Genomic DNA, 15,870 nt, shown 5'->3' with positions numbered 1-15,870 from the left:
CATACGTTTTTCTTCATTTGGTAATATATAAATCTCAGTTACTCATTATAGAACATGTTTGTTATGTAAAATATGCAGAAGCAGTTGCACATCATGTAAATCATGAGGCTGGTGGCTTCAATGCTATATAGGCCTGACTCTGTAAAGCTGCAGAGCATGGAGTCGCAAGGGATCCAAGGTTAATCAAGCAGCTCAGAAGGTTAGAAGCCAGCTGTAGGTTTTGAAATAGTCATGGTGTGTCAAGACAGAGCATAAACTTCTGATCAGTCTTCCCAGGGAGCCTTTGATAAGTGTTGAAGAAAATATTCAGATTCTTGTACTATCTAGCAGGAGAAAAGAGGAAGAAAAAAAAAAAGCCCCACACAAAAAACTTATCTCATTTTGTCACCATTGTGATCATAATGGAACCTTTCTTTTCCTCTTTCTTTCGCTGAAGGAGTGGGTATTCAGTGACCCTCTAATTAGACAGCAGGACAAGTGTCTTTCCATTACCTCCTTTTCTACTGGCTCTCAAATCACACTGGAAGCCTGCAATCAAAAAGATGGCAGACAGGTAACTGTGCACCTTTGTTAATCTCTCCATTGTCTCATACCAGTGTTCCTACAGCAGTGCAAACCCAGTACTACCAAAGTGTGTCAAAGTCTCTGCTGTCTCTGCATCTCCCTCTCTGGTGTGCTCCATATGAATGGATGTATGATGTATGAATGGATGTATGGATGTATACTCCATGCGAGCATCCAGCCCAGTGGCATCCACCTCACTTTGTGGATATGTGCACATACAGGCAGGTCAATGCATGGGTGAAGCACAGCATCAGGGTGGGGTAGATAAGCAGTAAATACTTTGAGAGACCTGAGAAAAGAGTATCACGATAGCAGTGCGTGCTATCATTTGTTTGCTTGCTTACCAGAATAGAATAGTTCAGCTGAAAATGCCTTTCAAAGATCATCTGGTCCAACTGCCCAGCTACTTCAGGGATAATCAAAAGTTAAAGCGTATTAATGAGGGCATTATCCATCTAGAAGTGAGAGAACTGTGTTCTTCGTGCTTTCTTTGGATGTGTGAACAGGCATGTAAAACTGAGTTTGTACAATTCATTTGAGAAATATCAACTGGCATAAAATGGTATATGTGTTGGAAAATTACACAGCAGCACTGTTGGCTTTGGAATGTTCCCAACAAAACACAGATCTCTGATTTGTCAGGACACCTAATGCACTTTGCCTTGCAATGCAAGGTAAGAGACTGTCTGAGATGGGCATGTTGCTCTCACATGTATGTGATATGCCTTTTTTATCAGGACTGGTCAAAATACAGTGTGTGACAACAACACTGGTGGACAGTGAATGGACAGGGCTTGCTTCATCCCTAGTTTTATGCTTCCCTCTACAGTGAGAGAACAAATTCTCCATCATATAGGGCTATTCTAGCTCTGTGCTTTCCAACATGTCTATTGTTTTGGTAGCCCAAAGATAAAAAAAAAATGGCTCAGCTTACTACTAGTCTTCAGCAGCAACTCTTTTGTCAGTATTTTTTAATACTGTATGTATTTCTGATTTTAGTTCCTCCTGAAAGTAGGCACTGAAATCTGGTCTTGCCCATGTGTGGAAAGCCTGCGTAGACTTTCCCCTGGAGGTCTGGTTAATATAGAAAGGTCTTGAAGAGTTGTCACTGTGAATATAATGGGTAGACTCTTAGTTTGGATTAGCCTTGCAAGGATATCCTAGGTGGGCTGTGCTTGCCTGCTCCTTTTTCCTTTTTTCTTGTTGATAACCACTCACCCTCTTGCTATGTAATTAGGTCACTTAGCTTCCTCTTAGATGCCTTGCAGCATTTTCCTCCCTGGCAGCAAAGAGGACTCTAGCAGCTGCCAAAATCAACTCTTTCCCTCCTTCTGTGTCATGGAAGGACAAGGGCCCCCAGGAGGGGTGTGGAGTGCAGGCTCTATTAGCCAGAAGAGAGATTAATCCACATTTACACATCAGGTTCATTCTGCTGCTGGAGTGTCGGATTTATTGATCCTTGATGTGGTGATTATATACAGGCTTGTTATAGAGACACGCAGGATGTGATCTGTTGTTTTCCATTACCTTATGTGAACAAACTGCACTTAAATTGAGGACTTGACCTGGCAGATGATCTAGCCAACTGACTGTAAGCAAGGGTTTTGCTTAAGCATTTCAAACAATTAGAGACCGATTTGATTCACAGCTGCCATTCCAAATCCTGCTGTGGCTGTATGGATGAGGCGGGGATGAAGTGGAAGAACAGCATGTGAATTCTTAATCTAATTAGAGTTAACATGCTCTGAAATTTTGGGGTTGCTTGGAAGTCAGAAAATCCCATTTCAGATTTTTACTTAGAAAGCCAGATCCGCACATAGTGCTCAAGTTTGTCACATTCTTGGGGAATGTTGCTATGGTATTTTCCTTCCATAAATACGACAGTAATAGTAGTTAATATTGGATTTTAGTTAGTTAAAGTCAGTCATCTTTGCAAACTGACCCATTCTCTCTCCTCTGCCTCACTTCTAGGAGGACCACATGCATCTAATGCAATGCTTTCTGCTCATTTTGGGAACTGACTTTCTTTGCCAATTCCCATTTAGAGTGGGAGGTGAAACTAATAGCTCTTACAGGGGTCATCTGGGTTAGCAAGGCAGGGTTCTGGTGACAAAGAAACAAGACAGAGAGATAGTTGTTTTCCTCCTGAGCTGGCAACTTGCAGAACCCTGCCTACCATGTCACCCAAGCCCAGCTCGCAGTATTTACGAAGTTCAATTTCAGGATGACATCAACTGCTATGAAACCTTAAAGCCCTAAATGGAACAGCAAAGCTGGGGGAAACAAATTCCTCTAGTTTACAGCTTGGCAGGCTCCCAATGGGTGTGAGGTGTTAGTGATGGGGCATAGCAGTCTTTTCAAACTACACATAGGTGTAGCCATTCCTCAGTTCAAGCGAGCTTCTCGGAACATCAGAGAGGCTGACTAGGGATCAAGGAAGGGAGTTGAGCTACTTCAGAGAAGTGGAAGTGGCAAGCGAGAACCCTGAGTGGAAGAGAGTGAGCACATGTGTTATCCCAGGAGAGGATGGCAGCATGATGAAACTCAGATTTGATCATCTCTGTTATCGCTGTCATCAAAGGTTTTTGGTGGAAGGCATTTGGGCTTTCCTGGGTTTAGATGTCATGTTTATGGCAGAGTCACTCAAAAGCCAAGATCAAAAAAGCCTACAAAATGTAGGACAAGTGATGGCTTTGTTTGTTGCTGTCACCATAGCAGGTTGTTCAGATCTTTACAACAGCACCATAGAGTTCCTAATGCTGCTTTCTGCTTTCAGATGTACTGAATCTGTGCCCATGCTACACAGCTGTTGTGCATAAAGCCTGTCCATAGGGAAGAGAATTTTGTTGTTTTTTCTTGAGCGCTAACAACAATCTCATGTCCATCTGACATATATAATATTCTTGCAGAGGCTTTAAAGTATTATGAACTGTATCTGTGGAGTATTACCTCGAAATAACTCTAGAGTCTTGCAGGCGGAATGGTGCTATAGACAATGCTCCACATGTAGATGATATTTTATTCTGTTAGGCTCCTTCCTTGGGCTGAAAGGAACCAGCAACAAAACCTATTAGAGCCATGATCCTGTTGATCATTCAACAGCAGCAGCCAGCTCTGCTAGCACAAGACCAGCCAAGAGCTGTTGTGCATAATCAGAACTAGATTTCAAAGCAGATGGATGTAATCCATAATTTTATTTGGAGAGCAGCATTTTTTACTTGAATGCACAGTAAATTATTGCCTTTAGCTTTTGCTTTGGCTCTGACTGATGGTGGGAGTGGTATTTTAATTTGTGTTATAGTGAGGACAAATAGAAGGCAAAGTGAAAGTCAGACACTAAAACAACAGAATAAAAATGAGAAACATTGGCACAGTATTTCCCAACAGAACAAGAAACGTTCTGAGAAATCTTGTTAAACAGCCACATTTCATGAAAATGTGCTGAAGTAAGTGAACCCTGTCTGAAAATAAGGACATTTGTTTTTCTGGTGAGACACCCAGTATATGAAATGCTGTGTGCCTTTCGATGTGATTGAGAATTTTTTCCCACCTTGCTTCTCAGTGTCTCCTTTTACCTGGGTGCAAACAAATACAGCTTCATACAGGCTTTCAGGGAAGAGGAGTGAAGACCTGTCTGTTCTGGAAGCAACTTGCTCGGCAACTTCATGATAATAAGCAGATAAAACGTTCCTTGCAATATGCCATAGCTTGAAAGCAATTTTTAGGAAACAAGATTTTCTTTCAGTTATGCAAATTTAAGAGCTCAGAGTTGGAGATAGTACCTCCTGGGTGCTGGTGTGAGCTTTTCTATCGCACTCTCTCTGCTCTCTTGTTTAAAAATTAGTTCGTTGTCTTCAACACCAGCTTCACATTGCCCATGGCTCTGCAAATACATTCAGTTATCAGTTCTCCCTACGTGTCTGTCTGAAGCATCTCTGTCCTAATCAGCAACATCTGCTCTTCTCAGCCGTGTTTCCTGAGCTTGGCCAACTCCATTACATTTTCAGGGTTACATGGCAGTTGTCAGGAATTTGAAATAAATCTTGGACTGATTGGATTGCTGTGGGTTAAAAACCCTTTTGCTTATCCTGAAAAATTACAATACTGTTAACACTTTCATCCCTATATATTAGGCTGCATTTCACCAACTGGTAGATGAGAAATTGCTGTTTCTGGCTTTTCTCTTAGTGACTGCATGCCGAATTCTTCTATCCAACAGCCTCAAGGAACTTTACATGGAGTGAGGAGAGCGGAGAGAGAGGCAATATTTCAATCAAAATATTGTTTCTTTTTTTCCATCTCCACTCCAAACCTGCTGTAACCAGTAAACTGTATTAGCTCCATGTGCAATGTGGGAGACTGAGAAAGATTTTTCAAGCCAAAACTTTTCCTAGCTCTTCCAAGATCTTCCCTTATTCCAAGCACAGGCCAGTCAAAGCCATCTGTGGATAAGAGAGGAGAAGACTCTCAGTAAAGTTTGGCTGTGTATACAGGAATTAACTATTGTTTATACTTTTTTCTGTTTTCCCTAAAGATGGAGACCATCACTGCAATTTATAAGCTAGCTGTCCAGGCACTGATTGTGGTCATTGCAGAAAACTGAGCCTTCCCTGAAGGTGTTTGCATTTTGGGCCTCTCCTTAAGTATAAGATCAGCTGACTAATTTAGACTTTGGTGCCCAGCTCTAAGGGGACTGAAGGTGAGAGACAAACATGTAATCTCCTGTTTCCATCCATTCCTACTGCCTGTCTTCCTTAAGAGTGTGAGATGGAAATATGTCCCTGTACGGTCAGCTCCTGGGCTGTTGCAATTCTGTGGCAATCATGCAGTGAGTTCATGTGAAAGGCTGAGGTGCAATCAAGAGAGCTTATTGGGTTTGTCATGGAGAGCAGCAGAGCAGTTTCTGAGCAGGATGGGCAGCTGTCCATCATTTTGAAAATATCGCCTCTGAGAAATGAAGGAGCCCTATTTTAGCTTTGACTGTCAGTATGCTTTATAATAGCTTCATGCATGGCACCTGCCAGAGCCTGGATGAGGTTCACATTTAATTCTGTCACCTTCTCAGTGTTTGTCCCCTCTTCCCTATCCTTACCACCCTCTGTGGAAACAGAGGGACCTAAAGTGACTGGAACTGTACTGCTCACTGGAAGCTGATTGATTTGGTATAGTTCATCAGTAGCAGAAATTGTGCTCTGTTGAGTGTTTGCTGGTGTCTTGCTGTGTCTGTGGCTGTAGACTCTTTCTGCAGGCAGCACGGAGGGTGTCTGCTCAGCATGGAGAGACCACACAACAGCAGGTCTCTGATCTGGAGCAATAATGTGTGAGAGTCTCCCACAGCTGCCAGTTTTCTCCTGAGCAGTTGGGGAAAAAAAAGAAGAAAAAAAGCATCTCTTGAACAACTACAGAGGCAGGGATGAGGATGGAGGGCGAGGAAGAGCTTCCCTCAGCACAGTAGGTATGCTTTGAAGCAGAGAGTTGGAGAAGGGCAAAAGGCTCTTTACAGAAGTATCTGTGACCCTGAGAAATGGTGATAGGCAGGGGGGCATTGCACAGAGATAACACCCGCTAAGCAGCATGTTGCTTTATGGTATTAACTCTTCCTCAGCTCCTTGCAAGGAAACTTCTTCCAGATGAGAGCCAGATGGCTGTGAGATCTGTGTAGACACTGGGATGCAGCAGCTGGTGAGCGTATTGGAGGCTCCTCTGTAAGCACAGACTGTTTTGGGTCTTCCTTTGCATCACCATTACCTTTCTCTGTACACCTGTTAAAATCTTCTTCTTCCTGCTGTACGAACAATTCTCCTTCAATAGTATCCCATCGTTCACGGCTAGCAGCCATGCCAAAGTGATCTTCCACCTATTATTTAGTCTTGAAGACGGAATATGAGATACAAAAGTGATGTTACTCCAGGATTGGCAGCTGCCCTGCTCTCCAAGAAGCTGGACCAGAATGTAGATCTGAAGGAAAGCTGACAGCAATATGCGAATGTACCTGGTTGTCTTAAAACACACAGCACATGGCAATCTCTATGGCAAGCACATGGCTTGCTGTGTTACTTACCCAGGAATCAAAATGTCAGCAGGTTTTGACATTGTCTGGTTATCACAGGATTTTTTTTACTCTTTTTGGGTAGCATTTCTACAGCAGCCTTCAGGCCCATCAATGCTGCCAAGGTGTTTCTTTTCCCTCATCAGTCACAGGCATTAGCCAAAACATCCTCCCAGTACCCCTCACCTGTTGTCTGACTGAGTTGCTTGCGACAGAGTGATGGGAAAAATACCAGGAGCCTGTAGCACTCAATCTAATAACCTGCTGGTCCTAGCTGTGCTCCATGGGAGGGAAATGGCACAGCCTCACCTGGGGGGGTCCTAAGTCCACAGACTCTATTTATTTTTTTTTTTCTCTATGCTATCACCTTCAGTGGTCCTGGTTCTTCCAGCTGAGATGGAGGGTACTGCCTTTTCCCAGCAGAATTTGCAGTGCAAGGTTAGGAGATATGTTTTGTTTCCTGGAAAGCAGCAAAAACAAAGTAGGTCTTCAAGAAAGAGTTGTGCAGGGAGCTTTGTGGAAATGCTCTGATAGGAGCAGGCTCAGAGAACAGCGCTGCAGAAAGTGAAGTGAGGTGTGCTGAGCAGCTGTTGAATGGGCACTTAGGAACAGGAATGTTTGTAGGGGAGAGAAGATTAAGAACAGTGAGCTGATGAGAATGCAGGAGGTATGATGAGTTTTCAGTGTATTTCTGGTTAAATCTTAGATTTGATGAAAGAAGAGATACAATCTAGACAAACAGCAAGTAGTGTGATCTTTGCATTTGTGCATTGGAAAGAAACCGAAGAAGGGTTTCAAAGTGATCTCAGTGCCTAGAGGTGCAGGGCACAGAATAGTGGGGGAATTTATGAACATAACATACTTTTGGAAATGCCATAAGTTGATTATTTTGTGTTGTCTACCTTTTAGATGCTTCTGAACATCTGGTCCTATAGACCAGATGAACTCAAACTTGAGATATTATTAATACAAGAAAGCAGTGCCTTGGAGATGCTGCCAATACCCAGATCTTGCAATTTCCCCGCTTGTTGAGCTGTATTTGAGGTTTATGCTCAGCATTTCTTTTTAAGCATGAAGGCACAGTTACCTAATTAAGTGGAAGTAATAGTGTACTTCTCTCCTCACAGAAGTGGAAGATGAAAGGCAGTTTCATTCAGCACTTTGTCAGCGGTCTCTGCCTGGAAAACCAGACTGGGAGAGTGGTGACCAACCCTTGCCAAGCAGACATACCTGGCCAACAGTGGGAGCTGCTGCAAGCAACATGATGGTAGCACAGAGATCTCCTTGTTTCTTTGTGCATGAGACTTTGGAAACAAAGAGGAATTTTTTTGTTTGTCTGACATTAAATGTTTTCATTATGCCCATCAGCAAGCCACCATTTCAGCTGAGCACTTGGTGTTTTTGAGCTTTCAGAGAAGAAGCTGTGGGTGAGTGCAGAATGAGGAGAGTTGTTGAAATCAGCCATCTGTCATTTTAAGATCTCCTTTGCAGCTGATGTCCATACACCACAGCACCCAGAGAGGGGAGAGCACCTAGCCTCTAGCGCTCAAAGGGACCAGAACTGCCTTGCAGCTCTCCCCCTTTCCAGACCTTTCTCTGCATCCAGACTCCATGACCCTCAGTGCGACAGCTTGGACAATGCTTGTACAAACATGGGTAGCTCTTTGTCTTCCCTGGCATTTCACTTTAACATCATGCATCGTTCATGCATGTGTGCTGGTGTGCTGCAGTGAGGACTGGCCTGAAGAGGAGCCAGTGTGATAAGCAGAGGTGCAGGAAAGGAACTAGCAAGCCCTGAGAGAGGTTTGTAACATTTCTGCGGAGGCCCACACCTTCCTCTACCATTAGCAGCTGCTCTTCAGCCAGATGGGCTGAGCTTGGGAAATCGAGCATAAGGCTGACCAACCAGCTGGAGAAAGGCCAGCCTGTTTTAGCAGCATAACCAGGGATTCTGGAGGGCATTATTCCCTGCTGAATTCCTGCTTCCAGTTTTCTATGGGTGGCAGACCAGCCCTGTCTCTCTGAGCCCAGCAGGGCCTGGGTTTGGGGCACTGTGCTCCTGGGGAGCTGCCCCTTGGTGGTCAGTGTGTACTGGTGTTCTGGGATACAAGGCAAGCCAGGTCTGTTCGCTGACTTATTTTTCTGCCTGCAGTACCTCACACCAAAGGCAATGTGTAGCCCTTGTGGGAATGGCCCAGTGTGATAAGACATCCAGTCCCTTCGTCCACTTGCTTTTCCCCCTCTATCTGAAAGAAGAGCTGAAAAGACCCAGAGCTGATCCACTTGCAAGGCCTGGCTTTCCTTCCAGGAGGTACGCTGTGGGGGTTGGTTGGTGAAGCTGAAACTGCCCCAGCACAAATACTGCCACAGTATAAGTCTGCCCTGTGAAGTGTCCCCTTTGTATGCTGTAAATACTGATGGCAGTGGTGTCTGTAGCTCACATCCCAGCCCTGTTCCCAGTTACCACTCAACTGGGATGCCTATCAATGAAAAGAAAAGGGTACAAATAAATAAATCTCCACAACATTGCTTTGGAGCTCAGTTTCGTAAGCCAACCTCCCCCCTCCTCCCCCTCCCCCCCCCCCCCCCCCCAAATCCTCCAAGGGTTATACAGGGGCCATCTTCGGAATATGTTTGTCTGTGTCCTTTCTAGTCGGGTGTAGAAGAAGAGGAGGATCATTTGGGTTCTGAACAATGGCTGTGTTTGATCATGATTGTATCCCTTTCTAATTCTTTCTTGTAGTTTGGTGTTACCCCAAACAGACAAACAGACAACAGACAAAAGAACAGATACTGTTCTTCATACATATGTTTGCTTGTGCTCAGAAGTGCTTGTCTGAGAACTGGAGGAATTTTTTTTGTGTTCTGACTTGTTATTTTATTTAAAAAATGAAGTCAGTCAGGTGCCAGGGCATTTTTTCTTTTTCCACCTCCACTTTGACATCAGCTCACCATGTTGAACCAGTTAGCTGGCTGAATGACCTGCCTGCATGGGGAGTGCTCAGGAGACAGTTCCTTTTGGCCCCGAGCTTGAAGCATGCTGCAGCTGCACTTGTGTGTGGGAGCAATGGTACTGGCTGCAGAGACTTCTGTTTCGCTGTGGGCTTTTGGGCTGCAACTTTAGGAAGCAGGAAAGAAAGAAAGAAAAAACTTAGGAAAGGAAAGAGGAAAGGCAGACAGACCTACTATGAGAAGAGAAGCTATCCTACTAGCAACTACATTTTTAAACAAGAACTATGCTGCTTCCAGGAAATATCATTAGGCAGTAGGAGACACGAATGGCCAAGTTCTCAAACACCTGGCCTGAAAAGAATTGATGCAAAGACAGATGAAAAGCCATTGAACAGGTATCGTATGTAAGCTCTGTGTACAGTGAAGTGCTAAATGATTAGTTATTTTCATCAAAATATATCCTCAGTGAACTATCTGAGCTTCCCTGCTCTCTAGTAGCTTATGGGTTGCAGCTAACAGTATGTTCACTTATCCACCAGATACTGCTTCCTCCCTTCTTTGTCCCACTATATGTGTGCAGCTTTCTTGCAGTTCCTTCTTCGTAACCAGACTGGGACCAAGACCCAGCTCCTCAGCAAACAATTCTACTGCTGCAGACCACATGAACTCTGCTTATATACACCCTGCAAGCTCTGCGCCAGCCCTGGTTCAAAGGGCTCCGGTTAGATTGAGACAAAGGCATGCTGGTTGCTACCTTGATTTGTGCTTGGCTCCAGTGCTAATTCAGGTTACTGATAGCTCCCAGGGCAGCAGTTCCTGGACTGGCTGTGTTGGTTTGCATTTCTCACGCTGCTCACCAACTGGCCAAATGAGCTGGCATCTACGTTGGGCTGCAGGATGGACAGGAGAAGACTGGACATTCTTACTCAAGTGCTCTGGCCTGGGGAAGAACAGGGAAACGCTGGGCAGATGCTAATACCGGTAACTCAAATTGTCCCCAAACTTTGGGGCTCCCAGAACCTCAAATGTACCAGGTTTTGAACATGTTATTTGAAGGTCACCTCTCCACTGCTGTACTCTGCTGGCAGCCAAGGCACAGCCCAAGGAGCATTCCTGTAGGCCTCTCCTGTATCACCTTCGAGTCAACGGACTTTAGCAGTTGCTGAGACATAGATGCATGACAAAAGTCTGCTTCTAAAGGTGACCAAATAAACTTTTCCTCATGATAAACAAAGGCCGTCCAAACTCACTGCTGGCATGCTTTCTACTTCCCTAGGAGGTAAGGGAAAGAGGAGGAATGTCATTGTGCTTTTCCCCAAAGGTCCAGCAATTTGAAATTACTCCAGTAGGGTTTTGGAAAGAAAACCAGCAGAGCCCTCAGGTTCTGCCTGGTGGTTTGTATTTCAGACACTCAGATCAGCAGCTGTTGCCCTTGTTTTTCTGTTTCTTTTAAATGGGCCCAAGATTGTGAAGACAGAGGTTTGCATTGATAATAAGAAAGCTGGTGCTGTTTCAGATCACTCAGCATGACTTCATGTGCTATCATTCATGTGCCAATCATTGGTTTATTTAAGAGGAGCTGAAGCTGCTGTTGTACAGAAATCAATTCAGAAGGTTTATTTCCCCCCACTCAGTTGTAAGTTGCACTTTGCCAGATGTAATTTATGTGGAACCCAGATTTGTTTTCCCTTTTCTTTAAGAAAGCATGTTCCAGAATCTGTCTAATGCCTGGAATAAAACTCACTTTGAGACAAGTGTGTGTCAGCCTCTTCTTGCTCTCCTGGCTTCCTGTTGAAGAAAAGGCCCCTTTCTCATGCCTGGTCCCTGTCCCTCACCAGATTTATGTTCCCAGCCATGTCCCAGCCCTTTGCATGAAGGATGTTAGTTCTTCCCTTACCCCCTTCCTGGAGCTTTCCATGCTATCAGCTTTCCTGCTCCTTATAAGCTTCCCAGAGATCTTTCTGATGCCTACAGCTCTAGGGGAGGGAGCAGCACAGCTTGCTGGTACAGTGCTGTTGGGCTCAGGTTCTGTGACTGCCAGTGGGCTGGTAAAACCTGCCCATACCTGATACAAATTGGCAAAAACAGCCAACAGTGCCAATTTGGAGGCTCCTGATGAAAAAGTTTGTGTATCTCCCCCCCTGCAAGGGGCTTTGCTCCTTTCTTGTGACTTCTGAGCATTTTAGGCAGTAGCAAAGGAGTCTTGGAGAACTGTATAGATCTTTGCCTGTGCGTGGTTGGGGGTGCTGCCCCTTCTGCTTAGATCCCACTGGTGACTGAACAGTGATCAAAAGCAGGGAAGAGCCACGGGGTGCTGGAAATGGCACAAGTGGCACTGGGTGAGTATTCTCTGAGTCAGGAACATCCCATCCACATGGAAACAGCAGCTTCTGCGTGACTTCTCGACAGAAATTCTGCTTAACAAATCCAACTCATTAAAATAAGTCCAACCTGATCTGTGTACTGCATAGTAGAAAAGGAAGAATGAGAGAAAAGATAACAATCCACTTGGGACAAAATTGTGTTTTAATAGGATTTTGGTGGAAACCAGCTGCTCTGGCTGCCATTTCCATGGAAACTGATAGAGCAGCGCTGCTCACTGCTGCCCACGGCTGGGCTGTGCTGGGCAGAGAGCTGCCTAGGGACACTTGGATTTGCAAGTGTGAACCAAATGCCATGGAGCTGCTGTCCTTAAGGGCCCCTCTGCACCCACAGAGTGCTGCAGCTGTAGAGACCCACTGGGGAGAGCGTGCACTGTGATGTGGCTAGCTCTACAAGCACAGCACTTTGCTAAGGTGAGGGTATGATGCGGTATGATGCGGATGCTTGCTATGGTTCTTCCACAGCTCCTCTTGAGGGTTCACTGCAGTGAGGCCCATCTTTTGGGGTTCTAATTCTCTAAAATGCTGTTGTGTGAGGTTTGCTGAGCGTATTTTTTTAGCTAGAGGCTGCAGACAATAATGCTGTTGACAAGGACAACCAAATGATGTCAAAGTCCTTCTCATTATCCCGAGCTGAAGCATCAAGTCTGCTTTCTGTCTCTGCAGATGAAAGCAGTGCTCAAGGAGCCCCACTTAGCACTGGAGCACTTTCCAAGGGAATCAGCTGCTCCAAGTTCCTTTTCCCCTCAGCAATCTAAATGCTAAATAGATCTTTACAGTAATTACCATATCTGAGATGAGGAACATTTTTCCCCTGCAAACACCTGATGCTCATTAGCAATATTTAACCTGTCAGATGTCACCTCGGCTTGCTCTAAACTTTCTTGACGGCGTTTGTCAGCTGTCTGCAAGTGCTGAGTCTCATCTGAAGCACAGATCCTTCACACAAGAGAGAGAAGCTTTGAGTTTCTGGGAACACCTCCCATTTGCTTTCCCTCTGGTGTAGATCATCTGCAGATTTTTCATGGAAAATATTTCAGAAGAGCCTCACAAGAGGACATTTGGTGTTTTGCACCCTGTTCTCTCCCACCAGACCCAGAGCAGCTGTGTAACTGGGTGAAATGGGGCAGATTGTGAGGGGAAAGCTCCCTTTCCCATTGTGAAGGAATTGAGAAATTGCCTGATGTTGAGCCCTGTATTTTGGATAGGATGCTGTATATTCCTCACATAGCTTAATGCACACTTCTTGAAAGTCTTAATCAAATGCCTCATTTGAATAACGCGTGCTTCATTACCACAGGGGCTCTTTATCCTGTAATGTACTATGAACATCCGGAGTTAGTGGAGTTCAGGAGACCCTTCCATGGGTGTGCTGCACACGGTGATGCTGTTGTCCAGCTTCTGCAAAGCCCAGTACACCACACAGCATTGATAGAATGGCCTGGATAACCTCCAAGGCTTTCAGTGTTGCTAAGAGGAGAAGCAAGATCTGCTGTAGATGTTTCCACTGAATTAGATAAAAGTCATCCCAGAGGCTGTGAGCATGTGTGGGAAGGGCTATGTGGGGCACTGCTCGTACCCTGAGGCCCACATCAGTGATCTCTGCAATCAGAACTCAACTGGACCATAATCCCAGCAAGCCAGTGAAAGGGAGATAGCAGGAGACTACAGTACTTGCTGCATCTATGCGTGACCAAGCAGATTCTGAGAGCTGGGAAATGTCTAAAAGGTTTTAAGTGGATCAATATTCCCTTCACTCTCGTTGCTAATTGGGCTTTATTGCAGGGCTCTGATTCATGCAGTTTGTTAAATAGACTCAGATGGAGTTTGCACAGCTGAGCTAATGCTCATAGGGCGCAGTAGTGAAGCAGCAGCAATTGCTAAGGCCCCTAGAACTCATATAGAGAAGTAATTGCAGGAGCGTTAAAGTATTAGCCTTCAATGAGACAGGGATGTGGGTAAATTGCTATTATTAATTGCTTTTTAGTTTACAAAAAAGTCATCTATCTGCTATGTTAACTGTTGCTTTAAAAGCCAGTCAGTGCCATGAAGTAGATCAACTGATTTGTAGTGCTGCTTGTGCGCTGAGAGAAAGGTTTTCCAGGTCTTCGGGTGCTCCTCAAGCAAGCAAACAGCTTTTACAGTCACTGCATCAGCAAGAATACGTCACCACCTGTTCTCCTCACCACAGCATGCACAAAGCCCTAAGAAGTGATAACAATGAGGAAGACTCAGCCTGTGGCAACTCCTTGCCTTCCTTGGATCTGCATACTTAGAATCATAGAATTGCAGAATGGCTTGGGGTGGAATGGACCTCAAAGCCACCCAACCCCATGCCATGGACAGGGCTGCCTCCACCAGATTCTGCTGCCCAGGGCCCCATCCTATCTGATTTTGAGGGCATCCACAGCTTCTCTTACATCTTCCCTGTAGAACATCATCTGTACAAAATGTTAGCATGTAAAAATGTAAAAATTAAAATCAAAACCTTGTAAGTGTGTATCTGGTTGGATAAAAGCTCTGCCTGATCTCTTAAACTACTTCTGTCAGTGACCACAACCAGGGGGCTGGGGAAAGATGTAAGAACAGGGCAATTGTATGGTGCTGCTCTGCCAAAATGCCCTCAAGATATCCTTAATAACTTCGGATTTATCGACAGCTTGAGCCAGGGATAGCATCCTCGAATTAACAGCCTCTAATGGATTTCTCTTTACTGAGCTTGTCTAAATAATTAGGAAGAGGGGTATGCTTCAGTCCTTAGAGAATCTTCTTTCTGCTTTAATTAGCTCTGCTTGTTCCTAGTTATGGTGAGCTGGGGTTTCATGGAAACTAGGGCAGGCAATGCCAGCTGGGTCAGTGCACGCATAGTGAGGGCAACGGGGAAAGGTGGAGTTGGACCCAGGTGCTGCACATGGAGCTGGCTCAGCTGTTACTGGCCTGGGGTCTGGATTTTACTTTTTCATGGCTCCAGCAGCTGGAAGAAAGCCTGGGCGAGTCACAGAGGAGGATTTTTTCAGTCTGAATTACCTGCCAAGTACCCTTGAAGCTAGACCTTTCTCTCTGCAATGAGATTTATTAAAACGTCTGACTTCTAATGGCAGTATGCCTGTAGTTGTGACTTTTCTACTGAAACAGTTTAGATGGAGAACTCAGATCTGTTAAAACAAAAATGCTTTATTTGAGGTGTCTGCATAAAAACTCTCTTGCTGTTCCTCCTCATGAGACACCTGTGCTTCTGGGCTCAGGGAGTATTGGGTCTGGGCAGTGGGATGGACCGAAGGCAGCATGCTGAGCAGGGGGCTGCCCAGGTTATGCAATGTGCTAATGAGATGATTGTTCATTAATTAAAAGATAGAGGAAGATACTTCCACCTGGGAATTCTCAGAGGGGAAGTAGTCCCTGGAGCGACTGTTGACCACATTTGGTGCCTTTCTCTCAAGGCACATTGGATTAACGCAATCCATCTTCTGCTTGTTTCAGAGAGGCCTTAAATTCTTCGAATATCTCAGGTGAGTGCCCTAATTAAAATTAATTGCTTTGTTATTCTTGCATGTCTATTTCTAAGTCTTTCTAGCTGAAGTTGTTTCATTTTATAAACTGTTAATAACTGAAGATCATAGAGGCTGTACTGAGTTGCCATGGGCAATCAAAGGTGTTGCAAACCTTAAAAAACATACGTCACTTTAGGAGGTGTTAAATGATTTGCTCTTGGTTGAGATTAGGGAGATGATGTTACTACAGTATAAAAGATTGGTCACCTCATGTAGAGCTGTAGGTACCTGGAACAATTACTATATTGAAGATAAATGTAAGTAGGTGAAGAAGATAAAAATGTGAGAACATACTGTAAGGGGAGAACCTACCAATGAGAAATTGGTAATGTCTCAAAAACTGAGACAGAGAATGATTGATTTCCATAGGAGG

General features: G+C 44.7%; 1 protein-coding gene across 1 annotated transcript in view; it reads left to right on the top strand.

The window, feature by feature from the left end:
* Nucleotides 1-9,142, top strand: part of GALNT16 (polypeptide N-acetylgalactosaminyltransferase 16) — a 58,621-nt gene extending 49,479 nt beyond the window's left edge. The window contains exons 14-15 of the mRNA XM_042814132.1: nucleotides 437-553; nucleotides 7,741-9,142. Coding sequence (XP_042670066.1) covers nucleotides 437-553; nucleotides 7,741-7,878 — 255 coding nt within the window. The 3' untranslated portion in view covers nucleotides 7,879-9,142. The remainder of the gene's footprint in view (nucleotides 1-436; nucleotides 554-7,740) is intronic.
* Nucleotides 9,143-15,870: the final 6,728 nt, after the last annotated feature.

Source organism: Centrocercus urophasianus, unplaced genomic scaffold, assembly GCF_019232065.1.
Source record: "Centrocercus urophasianus isolate 14NV4802_14NV808 unplaced genomic scaffold, USGS_Curo_1.0 seq_14, whole genome shotgun sequence".
In the NCBI taxonomy this organism is placed as follows: Eukaryota; Metazoa; Chordata; class Aves; order Galliformes; family Phasianidae; genus Centrocercus; species Centrocercus urophasianus.
Note: the sequence above shows the minus strand (reverse complement) of the source record. Positions and strands in the feature narration are given on the sequence as shown.